Source organism: Mustela nigripes, chromosome X (assembly GCF_022355385.1).
Source record: "Mustela nigripes isolate SB6536 chromosome X, MUSNIG.SB6536, whole genome shotgun sequence".
In the NCBI taxonomy this organism is placed as follows: Eukaryota; Metazoa; Chordata; class Mammalia; order Carnivora; family Mustelidae; genus Mustela; species Mustela nigripes.
In genome coordinates this window covers 67,032,352-67,045,329 of record NC_081575.1, presented here as the reverse complement: position 1 = coordinate 67,045,329, position 12,978 = coordinate 67,032,352, and the positions used below count along the sequence as shown (strand labels likewise).

General features: G+C 38.7%; 1 protein-coding gene across 5 annotated transcripts in view; it reads right to left on the bottom strand.

Moving 5' to 3' along the window:
• PHKA1 (phosphorylase kinase regulatory subunit alpha 1) overlaps nt 1-12,978 on the bottom strand; it is a 146,432-nt gene that overhangs the window by 27,299 nt on the left and 106,155 nt on the right. For 3 of the 5 annotated variants that reach the window (XM_059385631.1, XM_059385632.1, XM_059385633.1), the window contains exons 17-21: nt 10,683-10,761; nt 7,928-8,094; nt 5,291-5,467; nt 3,584-3,675; nt 2,933-3,072 (exon numbers count right to left, since the gene is read on the bottom strand). In XM_059385631.1, the coding sequence (XP_059241614.1) occupies nt 2,933-3,072; nt 3,584-3,675; nt 5,291-5,467; nt 7,928-8,094; nt 10,683-10,761 (655 nt within the window). The remainder of the gene's footprint in view (nt 1-2,932; nt 3,073-3,583; nt 3,676-5,290; nt 5,468-7,927; nt 8,095-10,682; nt 10,762-12,978) is intronic. The other 2 variants (XM_059385634.1, XM_059385635.1) reach the window with 1 other exon arrangement.

Here is a 12,978-nt window from a genome sequence, read left to right as displayed (position 1 = left end):
TGGTGCTGGGAAAATTGGACAGCACCATTTATTGAAGAGGCTGTCTTTTTTCCATTGGACATTCTTTCCTGCTTTGTCGAAGATTAGTTGACTGTAGAGTTGAGGGTCTATTTCTGGGCTCTCTATTCTGTTCCATTGATCTATGTGTCTGTTTTTGTGCCAGTACCATGCTGTCTTGATGATGACAGCTTTGTAATAGAGCTTGAAGTCCGGGATTGTGATGCCACGAGACTGCAGGTTCAATCAGATGTTATGGTGAAGTTAGTAATACAGGATTAGATGAAGAAAACCCACGTTAGGAACAGAAGAGCTGGCAGTCAACCGTGGATGATATGACTTGGTGGGAAAGTAGAAGCTTCTCAGGTACAACTCCCTTTGTTTGCTGGTATCAACTACCTGACTGAATCTTCAGTTTTCATTCAAGCTACAGTCATTCTGTCCTTACCCCTTATCTCGTTTTACCTTCTCTATCTTTTCATTATTTTCCATTTAGCCTTGTGCCTGGCACATAATAAGCACTCAACAGGTATTTGTTGAAAAGATATGCCTCACCCTAAAGGAAGAACGAAAGAAGCAGAGGTATCAAAATAATAAGACCCCATGTCATTTTTTTGGGCAGAAGCACATAACAAGGTTTATTGGGTGGCACTTAGGGTTGTATGAGAAGGGAAGTCCCTCACAGCAGGAGACTGTCTAGAGGCTTAGCTAGAGCATCAGCTCTACCTTCCAGAATGCATCAGGGCAAGGAAACTCCCAGGGGAGAGGGGAAGAGGAAGTTACACATCTAGGTGATGTCCTTCAGTAGCACTGTTGGGGATTCTCTAGGGTAGAGAGCAGTGGTTTGGGGTATTTGTGGCCCTGGGCTTAACTCTTATGGCAGATGTGGAGTAGGTTTCAAGGAGTGTGAAGAGCAGGCAAGCCCCGAATGGCTAAAAATACATTTGGGCTGGTTTTGATACAATTGGTTGTGCAAAAATTTGATTCTGGGGCTGGTCGGCTTTTCAGATGTGTTTTTCACTTTCTCATTAACCACCAGGATCTGCTGGAAGCAGCATGGGGTCTGGAGTCAGACAAATCCAGGGGACTTCATTACAGCCTAGAGGGCCTGAAAGTCCCAGATCCCTACCTGGTCTTCTTTGACACCACCCTGGCAGTAGGGGAAGGTAGAGGAGGCAAGTCGGTGCTGCAGATTTTTCTATGGTAGGAGCAGTTACTGTCTAAAAGTTGTCTGTCTTGCTAGTCTGCCCTTTCCTGGTCCTTTGTCTAGAAAGAACAGGTTTTTCTGAAGGCTCCGGTCATCTGTGCCCATCGGCGTTCTTCTCCAGCATCTGACGCAGGATATATGAGGTGACAAAAAAACCTGGGTATGTAATGTGGTAACCACCTTGTCAATCCTCAGAGCCTGATATCCTTAACCAGTCTTCTTTCTTCTTTCTACCTTTTAACACCTTGTTATGTTTGTTTTCTAAATAATGTCCTCTTGTACTTAGCAGAAGGAACAGAGAGAGATGCATGTATTCTATCTTGTCTGGAACTAGAAGTCCCATTGTGGTTATGTTTTAAGAGCTTCATTGACTTTTAGAAATAATACTGAAATATTTAGGAATGAAATGATAAAGCCTCTGGTCTCTTTTTCAAAATAATCTGGGAGAAAGCGAGAATATAGATGGGACAAAATTAACCACATGTTTATCATTGTTCAGGCTGGGTGATGTGGCCCCAAGGGTTCATTATGCTATTCTCTCTATTTTTGTAGAAATTTAGATGTTTCTGTCCTAAAAAGTAAAAAAGAAAAGTTACTCTCCTCTGTGGAGGCTGGGATTGAGGAGAACAAGGCAGAAATAGGAAGACTTGTTAGAAAACCATAGCAATAGTCCTGGTGAGAGACACAGACGTGAGTGAAGGTAGCCAAGCTAGCGGTGCAGAAGATAAATACTTAGAGGAAAAACTGAATAACCTTGGTGTTTAACTGGATATGGGGCGAAGCTTGCTGATTAGGTAGGTGCTGATTTCAACCACAAGGATGCAGAATTTCAGAATGTGACTCCACTTTTAATGTTTGACTGCTGACTGCTTACAAGTCCTACCACCCCTCTTTCCTTTCCAGCCTACACCTGGGCAAGATGTCAGGGAACTCCAAGGGTTCTGTCCTTCGGTGCTGGTTAAGAACCTTTTCCCCAGCCTCACCTCCTAATCATAATAAAAGCCCAACACAGCCTACTTTCCCTGCTCACTTAAATCTTTTTTTTTTTTTTTTTTTTACCAACGTGGGAATCTGTTCCACTCTTCCAAGAAGTCTCATTATGTGAGTAATAAACATTTTACACTCTTTTGCTACATGGTTGGTATCATCAGTCTCAATATCCAAACCAAATTTAGGGGAGGGGAGCCCATCCTGCTTCTTCAAGTTGATGACTACATTAATAAATGAGGAAGTTCAGGTTATATTTGGAGGGGAAGTGAGGGATAGGAGGGAGTTCAATTTGGGCATACTGAGTTTGAGGTACTTACATATAATGTACCTAGCAGGGTTCTGGACACATAGCAAATTACTCAGAAATGCTAGTTTATTGTTTTCTGTAAGCCTCTGTGCTCATACTCCTTTTGAGTTAAGTATTTATTTATCTTTGGATTTTTACCAAATAACGGAGGCTTGAAATAACCATAAATAGCATAATAGTTATTGGTCACCTACTATGTAACAGGCATTGTATCAGAGACTTTGCAGATATTGCATCTTGCTTAATCTTTACAACAGTTCTATGAGGTTGGTATAATCCAAATTTTATAAATGAGAACAACTGAGACTTGAGGTTACACAGTGTGTAGGTTGCAAAATTCAAATCCAGACACTCCAAAGTTGAGCTGTATTTACTATATTTTACTTCCTCTCCACGTGAACATGAAAGGAGACAGAATATTTATCACTTACTTCAGAGTATACAGCATGTAAAGGATATCAGCTTGTTCCTGTAAGCTGGAGGTCTCCTTCAACTGTAAAACCAGTGCCTTGAAGTCCACCTCCCCAGACTGGTCTCTGGGAAGATGCATTTCTACATGAACAGAGGGAACCTTTAGTTTGAGAAAGGATAAAAAGAAAAAAAAATTAAGTCCACAAGTGTCCAACTTAAATAATGCCCTAGAGTATTGATCTTTTCACCTCTAAACCTTTTCCATAAGAATTCCCTAAATTTTGATAAGAAGTAAAACAAAAACAATGAAACCTTCAAAATGAATGATGTAGCAATTCAGTTTTCTTAGAGCCTGGCTAGAAAAGGCTGCTAGAGGGGAGTGGAGTTGGGGGATGGGGTAACTGGGTGATGGGCATTAAGGAAGACATGTGATGTAATGAGCATTGGGTGTTATATAAGACCCCAGAACAAATAATACAGTATATGTTAATTAATTGAATTTAAAATGAAAACAAAAAGAAAGTGAAATAAAAAGGAGTATACCTTCACCAGGGTAGCATTTTGTCTACCACCAGTTACAGCAGAAATCATAATGGCTTGTTCTGTTATTCACCATATAGATGGCAGTTTTGCGAATGGCTGACAGAAAAAAATCTCATGTGCAAGTTTACCTGGTCCTCTTGTGGGCAATGAGGCGAGTCAAGTAAGTTGAATGAAGGCCGGGAGGCCTGAAATATCTTTGTAGGAAGATACATGTGAACATCTGCAAGAGGTTGACATTTATGGGAAAGGTTAGATAACTTAGGAGACTAAAAAAATAATTCACAGTTATATGCAACTGATAACTTCTTGAACACTACACCCGAAACACATAATGTACTATCAGTCAGCTAACTGAATTCAAATAAAAACAATTCACAGTTCCCCTCAAAATGAAGTTGCACAGGAGCTATTCTCTATAGAACAAGAGTGAGAAATTTATCGTTTCTTGCTAATATCACAGAAAAGAAATATGAATATCAGATAATTTCAAGATTGTTCAATCAAACATACTTTCAGTGGAATGCCTAGAACTGTAGCATCAAATGGCCATTTAAGATATTAAAGCCTATGAATGTAATCAATATCACAATGGTGCTATTACTGATACTTTGATAGAATACCACATGTAACAGAAAGAACCCAATTCTGTTTTCTATTTTCTGGACTGCCTTGGGAAAATATCTGGCTGTCAGCAGTTGGGTTTTCTTGAAAATAGACAAATGGATGATCCTATGTAGGGAGTCAGAAAATGTAGTGGCTGACCTACTTTGAGATATTCCTAATATTTTTATTTATAGTCCAAATACTTACCATAACCTCAAAGGAGAGACTGTCTTGTCACTTTCACCATTTTACAGATACAGAATGAGGCATACAGAGCTCAAAATATTGTTCAAGCAAGTAAGTAGCAGAGCCAGGAATTAAGCTCAAGTTTCCTGATTCACAATCTAGAAGTATAATTTAATAAAGCTGATGTCTTCACATAAGCCCTTTGTCAAGGTAGCATCCTTAAAGGGTATGCTGAGCTCTTCCCTGTTCTCAATGTTAAATGATTCATGTTTAATATTTGTGGTTAGTAATGGTCAATCAAGTTTTAGACAGCAAGAACATGCGTCTCAATCATTCTCATCATCTGTAAAATGTTACCATTTAGGTCCTCTCGGTGTGGCCAAGGAGCCCTTCTTCCCTTCATATGCAGCTACCATAGAGGCACTGACTACTCTTAGGAACCATGACTACTCCTAGTCTAGCAATGTGTAGTAGAAGACACCCTTCATTGCCAATACCTACCAAAGTGGGGTAGTGGTCACGGGGAGGACAATGACAGAGTTGTTGAGGAATGAGTACTGTAGTTGAGAAACACAGCTCTACACTGTTGGAACAACTGACTGTAAATACCACAGCTGACCTTAGGGAACCAGATGGAGCTTACTTAAGGGAGAGTATCTCCCTCTTCGTTGCGAGGTTAGCTTGTAATAGTTTTCAGTGCTTTCTCTTTAAACAAAAGTGCTTCCGAAGGAGTAACTTTCCCAAAGGAAACACCTTCTTCCATCATTTAATACAGATGTTAAAATGCTCCATGTCTCTTGTTCTGGCTGCTTTTCATGACGTAGTGGTTAAATCAGACTGCATAGCACTATCGATAGCAAAATTATACCCAATTCACTAACTTTCCAAATATTTGAGTGCCTGACATGTCCCTTCTGTCTGAGATGCTGAGGATAAAGCACTGAACAAAACAGAGCTTCTGCTTACACTGTAATACACACCCCACCGCCATCCTGGGCTGCACGTCAATCCTGTGCCTGACTCCAGTGAGTCGTGGCATTACTCACTCTGCACATGCAGCTCCTTGGCCTTGGTCACCAAGGACATTAAATCGCAGGTTGTTTGCACAGCAGCTCGGAACAGATCTAGCCCTCCCTTCTGTGAGGTAGGGGCTAGTTTAGCATGGGGAGTAGTGTGCGCCAAAAGGTGATCTAAATAACGAGCAACTTCATCACCACAGCGAGCTGCAAGGTTAGTGGGGGTAGGGGGAAGAGAAAAAAAACGAACATTTTAGTTATTTCACAATCTGCCCCACCAACTAGAATGTTCAGCTCCTGTGCCCATGACACAGCACTGGAAGTAGGTTGTTTTAGATCATGGCGGGGGTCAAGGTTGTGATTACTGTACTGTCTTGCAGCTTTACCTTTTAGAAACTAGGGCCATTTACGAGGACCTACCTGTTCTTCAACTTTGCTTTCACAATATTAGGGCCCTTGAAAGCAGTATGAGCTTATTATAGGACAGGTGGTGCAAAGATTTCACAATCTGCGCCTGTACATGTGATGGGGCTGGTGGTGGTAGCAGTGGTGGCAGAGGAGCGGAATAGGGCCCTTGGAGTCTCACTGGTAGGAGGAGACTTTGGTGAGCAAAGGCAAAAATCTTCCACTAAACACTGAACCTAGCTAAAGACAGACAAATCCCATAAATGGCGGCTACAGTTGCTAACGAAAAGAACAATCTCTGCGTGACCTTGGTGTCAAAAAGATTACTGGCCACACACTGGTCCTTTTCATTACTGTATTCATTTATTCACCAACTATTTATTGCCCACAATGTACTGGGGGGTATATAGGTGCTGAGGTTTCAGTGGTGAAGAAGATAGATATGTTCCCTATCCTCTTGGACTCTCACACTCCTATATACCTCCTATAACATTCTCTTCTCATGGATCTTAATATTTCAGATTGTACAAGAGCATTTGCAAAATTAATAGCTGGAAAAGCACAGTATTCGAATTACTACTAAAGTCTGTGAGGCCAATTATGCCTCATCTTTTTTGATCATCTTCAGTGATCTCTCCAGATGTTTTTCTGTGTTCTGATGTGATTTTTAAAAAATTATATATTTATTGGATAGAGGGAGCATGAGAGGGGGGCAGGTCAGAGGGGGAAGGAGACTCCCTGCTAAGTGGGGAGCCTGATGCAAGACTTGATCCTGGGACTCCAGGATCGTGACCTGAACCAAAGGCAGACACCTAATGAACTGAGCCACCCAGGGGCTCCTGTTTTGATATGATTAATGGAAACTAGCAAAGCTGTAAAAATGGAACTCATTCTTAGTGAAATCCTAACGGCAATGAGTATAACCTTGAACAATATAGATACTTGAGTGGAGGATTATGAATAATATGGAGAGAAGTGTTCTTGGTACAGCAGGGCTGGCAAGCGATAAGCGCAGCCATTGGGAGACCCCTGATGAGCAAAACCAGAGAGTGACTCCGAATACATAACACCAAATATAGTAATACATATCATTACAAAGATAACATTTTAGAAAGTAATCTAAAAGAATAAGTGCTACAGAGGAGAGTCACAACCACCCATAGAATAGCAAACAATATGATTATTCTGGTCTGCTTTTCAAAATATTTGTTTATGCCAAGATGGATATCTTAGATATTTGGTAATTATTAATGACAGGAAATAACTTTGAATTTAATGTATTTTTCCAGTGAAGAGATTCATGGTTTTCGATTTTACAGAAACAAATGCAGAGTGAATTAAATGGTACTTAGGTGAGTAAATGCTGAGCCCAAAAAAGAAAATCATCCTCTGACTGATAATGTATTGGTTTATTGTATATGAGATAATGCTTGCCACCTCACTAAGGAAAGCCAATTCATTTTTTTTCTTTTCTCTAACATTCCACTCTCAAGATAAAGAAATTTGTTGCCTTAAGAAACAGGCTAATAGGCAAATACCCAGACAATGAAAGCAGGCAAACTGTACTTCAGATAGCTAGAAGAATTTGCTCCTATTGGCCCTTCTTCCTTTGGGATTCAAACAATGTAATTCTTGCCTTGCCTAGGTTAGTGTTTTAACACTTTGGGTGTTTCTCAGCCACTTTAAATATATGTCCTTATGATGTTTTCTCACTATATCATCCTTATATTCTTAGTAGTCAATTAGATTGGTTGTGTTTTATTTGTCTAGTTTGCAATATGAAAGCAATAGGCACACCGAATAGGCTTTTTCAAACTAAGTAGACCTCCCTAGAGATTCCCATTGGCCCTGGTAACATTATATATAAAAAGCACTCTGAGTTTCTTAATTTTATGCTTTTAAATGTTAAAAAGCAGTACTCTATATGTATAGTTCTCCTACTACGTACCTGATTAAATATCTCTCACTCCCCACTGCTTCCTCTCATTTTGAAATCACCAGCCATTTCATATACCCAGCACGGAAATCTTCCCTGACCTTAGTAAGAGATAGTCAAACTCCATACTCCACAATCACCACAGGGATATTAGACCAGAAACCAAAGGTAAGTAGAAGGATGAAAAGTGAAGCCAAACAAAAGTAGAAATCTAGGTGTATTAAATAGGAGTGAGACTTCTGGCAGTGAGAAATATTAAGGAGGATGCTCAACAATACTTCGTATTCTTGCCCAGCAAGGCCATTGCCTTTATGATGCTCCCTTACCATTATGGGTTGAATCATAGTCATTCATCCAGTCGCCAGAGTCCAGCTCATTGTAGTTATCATCATAATCTTCACTGTACAGCTTACCCTCGGGTCCAGGATCCATGAAGCTCAAATGTGTGCAGCAAGATGTTGTTAAAAACTCTGACAATTTACCCGTTTGAATCCTGACAATTACAGGGCAAAGAGAAAACAGAAAATCAGAGGAAATCATTTTAAAACAACACATTTCAGTGAGAAAAGGGATACCTAGAATGTTTTTGGTTGGGGGGCTGCTAATGCTTTTATATATTACTATAAATTTTGTAAATATAAAATTTTTTTTAAAGATTTTATTTATTTATTTGACAGAGAGAGATCACAAGTAGATGGAGAGGCAGGCAGAGAGAGAGAGAGAGGAGGAAGCAGGCCCCCTGCTGAGCAGAGAGCCCGATGCGGGACTTGATCCCAGGCCCTGAGATCATGACCTGAGCCGAAGACAGCGGCTTAATCCACTGAGCCACCCAGGCGCCCCTGTAAATATAAAATTTTATGCACTCCTTAGCATGGTGTAGTATAGGCTGGGATGCTGTGTTAATGAAGGCCACAGTTATGGGTTCACAATCTACCAGCAGATCAGTTTTGCTCTCCTTCACTTCCATATACTATGCTGTTAACTATGTTAAATGTCTGGCCAGAATCTCCATTAGCTGCAGAGAAGCTGGGACAGAAGGAAGAGAAATCATCATAAACCTACCACATCATTAAAAATATACTCAAAGATCATTTTGAAATTGAAAGATGATATCTGAAAATCTTATGAATTATAGAGGATTGTAGGTTATATCCTCCCCTACTTAAAAAACTGATTGCAAAACCCAAAGTGTAAATTAATAATACTGATTTTCTCAAGAACACAGTCTGGCACTGGGCGGAGAACATTATTGCTATGGCTGTTACCAACATCCTGTATCTATTCAGGACAAAATCAACTAAGGAATCTAGCACAAGGACTAAGTCTGGTCATTTTCTCAAAGGAAGGAACATGTCCTCCTCTCCATGAAGAGGAGTACTGCGCTTCCCACTTCCTTTCACAGACTGGAGAGGCTGTCCTTCTGCCTTCAGCAAGGCAAGCCATGGGTCACTGTTCAAGCAAAAAACCCACTGAAAGCAGAATTGGTGGACAGACTTAATAAAGACCATTATTCAAAACAGATGTAAAAAAGAAGAAAAAGAAGCCAGCTTGAAGGAGTTCCCAAAGGCCAGACCTTGGATAATTTGAACATTGAAATAAACAATGACAGAAAGGGAGCATAGCTTATTGAATAAAATCAGAATCCACGAATCTGGGGCACCTGGGTGGCTCAGTGGGTTAAAGCCTCTGCCTTCGGCTCAGGTCATGATCCCAGGGTCCTGGGATCGAGCCTGTATTGGGCTGTCTGCTCAGCAAGAAGCCTATTTCCCTTCCTCTCTCTCTGCCGGCCTCTCTGCCTACTTGTGATCTCTGTCTGTCAAATAAATAAATAAATAAACTTAAAAAAAAAGTCCTTTAGAATCCACGAATCTATGCTACACTAAAAATACAAAATAAAAGGGGATATTCTAACACATATATATGCACAGGATGATAGAGACAGAGAACCATCACTTTAAAACCCCATTAGTAATAATGGATTCACCAATGGAAGATAAAACTGGGTAAAGACTATCATAGAAAGGATATGAAAAAACCTACCAGATACCACTTTAACCAAATTGAAAGACATTCTGCATTATAATTGACCTTTCTTTTTCAAAACTGTGTTGAAAACTGTCATGAAAGGTTCACAAAAGCCTGGGGAACTGTTCTAGATTAAAAGGCATCAAGGAGATATGATAACCAAATGCCAATGTGTGATTTTTGATTGGGTCTCAGAATGGGGAAAAAAAGCTATATTTTTTAATATTGGGAAAATTGGCTAACTGTGAATGTGGACTCTAGATTAGGTAACAAGAGTAATTTATCAATATTAAATTTTGTGAGTATGATGATTATATTGTAGCTATATGTGAAATATCCTTGTCCTCATAAGACAAACTGAAGTGTTTAGAGTTGAATAGTCATGATGCTTCTGGCTAAATCTCATACTTCAGCAATTAAAGTGTATGCATGTGTGTATGTGTATGTGTGTACATTTACACATATGTATCTGTGAGAGGGGGGAGAGTAGAGAAGGGAAGGGAGGGAGGAGTAAGAGGAGAGTAAGGAAGAGGAGGGAGAGAATGCACAAGTGAGACAGATGTTAACAACACGTAAATCCTGAGGAAGGGTATATGGTGTTCAATACCATTCTTGCACATGTCTGCAAGTTTGAAATTTTTCAAACTAAAAACTTAGAGAAAAGAAAAGCAGCCAGAGTTTAATAGTTCAGTAACTTTTTTGCTTTTGAAAGAATAAATTTTCCAGTCCACTGATTTATGAGGTTTGGGCAAAGAACAGGGTGGGAAATATTCTAAGCCTTCTCTATAACATTAAATTCTTTGATCTGATCTATCAAAAATGAGTTCTTCTAAACTCATTGGATGGGGCTATACTGCACAACTGATGAATAGCTGAACTGCACAACTGATGAATAGCTGAACACTGCATCTGAAACTACTGATATACTATGTATTGGCTAATTGAATTTAAATAAATTTAAAAAGACACAGAGAGAGGCACCACAAGTCTACCATTACTATAACCAGCTTCCAAATTTCATTTCATTTCACTGAAAGGTGTGTAAAGGTTACTTACCTTGCTCCACCAAAGTAGCCATCTTGCATTTTTCGGAGTGCCGCTAGAATACTTGAATTCAAGCTGGTTCCATCTTCATCTTGAAATGAAGAGAATTTTATTTTTAAATTATGTTATGTTAATCTCCATATAGTAGTACATCATTAGTTTTTGATGTCGTGTTCCATGAGTCACTGTTTGCAAATAACACCTAATGCTCCATGTGAAATGAAGAGAATTTTAGAACATTTTTTCTGCGGTTTTAACTTTGAAATACGGGGAATAGTTCAATTATTTCAAACCAACATTCTGGTGGTAATGGTACAGATAAGATGCTCCTCATTGTGTGCCTTGTATTTTAACAACTGATCTGAGAGCTAACAACATGGTAGAATGGGCAATTCTACCCATTGGGGCATTCTACCCATGGTGAGGGCGATTACCAACAGACAGAGTACCTCAAAGACTATACTTAGCACAGTGCCTGATGGCAGAATACTTAATGGTTACTGAAAGTTGACAATAATAACAACAACAATAGCCATTTGTTTAATGTTAGGTGCCAAGCCCTGTGTTAAACATTTTATATATTATCTCATGTAAACAGACTTGGTTTGTGTATGTGTGTAGGCATACAAAATAAAGAAGGCTAACAATTACCTGACTTTATGTGCAGGGGATCATAGAATACTTACGCTTTTGTGATCCATTTTTTTCCTAACTTATCCTTTGTAAAAACTAAAAAAGATTCCATAGCAGACATTTAGACTGTTTTTGTATTATAAGCAACACTGTGATGAAAATCACTGTACTTAAATCTTTGTGCACCTATTCTGTAATTTCCTTAGGATACATTCTCATAAGTAAAACTGTTAGGACAAAGGGAACACTTACTAAAGATTGTATAGAGACTGTCAAAATTTCCCACTAAAAAAGTTGTGCCAGTTATATTTCCACCATTGGTATAGAAAGCAGCTGTTTTCCCATATCTTTAATAATGATCTTTTAAATCTTTGTTTACCTGATACTTAAAAGATACTGTTTTTATTTTTTTATTTTATTACTAGTAAGATTGAGCATGTTTTCATGTATATACTGGCTATCTGTATTTATTTATGATTTACCTGTTCATGTCCTTTTCCCTTTCTTCTATTGTTTATCTTTTTGTTAATTGACTTTCAAAGGCTCTTTATGTTTTGTGAATATTACCATTTTCTCTGGCATATGTATGGAAAATGCCTACTTTGTTATTTGCCTTTCTACCTCAAACACAGTTCATTTTTGTATAAAAGATTTATTTAAATTTTTATGTTTTGGGGGAATTTGCCAATTTTTTCCTTTTTTGTGTCTTGCAAAGCATAGTCTTCTTTAGCTCAAGATCACAAAAACATTCTCCCATATTTCCTCATAATACTTTCAAAGGTTTATTTATTTATTTTTGCTTAGATTTTTAATCTATCTAGAATTTAATTTTGCATAAAATGTAAAGTAGCAGGCCTTAATGGATTTTCCCAAATATATTTATTTATATATTTTTTCTCATGCTTTTATTTAGATTCCAGTTAGTTAACATACAGTGTAATATTAATTTCAGGTATAGAATTTAGTGATTCATCACTTCCATACAATACCCAGTGCTCATAATGACAAGTGCCCTCCTTAATCCCTGTCACCTGGGTTAAATAAACCCAGGCCCCCACATCCCTCTGGTAACCATCAGTGTGTTCTCTACAGTTAAGAGTCTATTTCTTGGATTGCTTCTCTCTCTCTCTCTTTTTCTCCCCTATGCTTGCTTGTTTTGTTTCTTATATTCCACATATGAGAGAAAAATAATATGGTATTTCTCTTTCTCTGACTTATTTCACATAACATTATATTCTCTAGCACCAACCATGTCCTTGCAAATGCCAAGATTTCATTCTTTTTGATGACTGAGTAATATTCCTCTATCTATCTATCTATCTATCTATCTATCTATCTATCTATCTATACCTACTACAACTTCTTTATCCATTCATCAGCAGATAGATATTTGGGCTCTTTCCCTAATTTGGCTATTACCGATAATGTTCTTTGGCCTCTATCTGGATTGTAACCTTCATCATTATTTTAATTATAGTGGCTGTCTTCTCTCATCATTTAAAAATTTTTTAAAATATTTTATTTATTTATTTGACAGAGATCACAAGCAGGCAGAGAGGCAGGCAGAGGGAGAGGAGGAAGCAGGCTCCCCGCTGAGCAGAGAGCCTGATGCGGGACTTGATCCCAGGACTCTGAGATCATGACCTGAGCCGAAGGCAGCGGCTTAACCGACTGA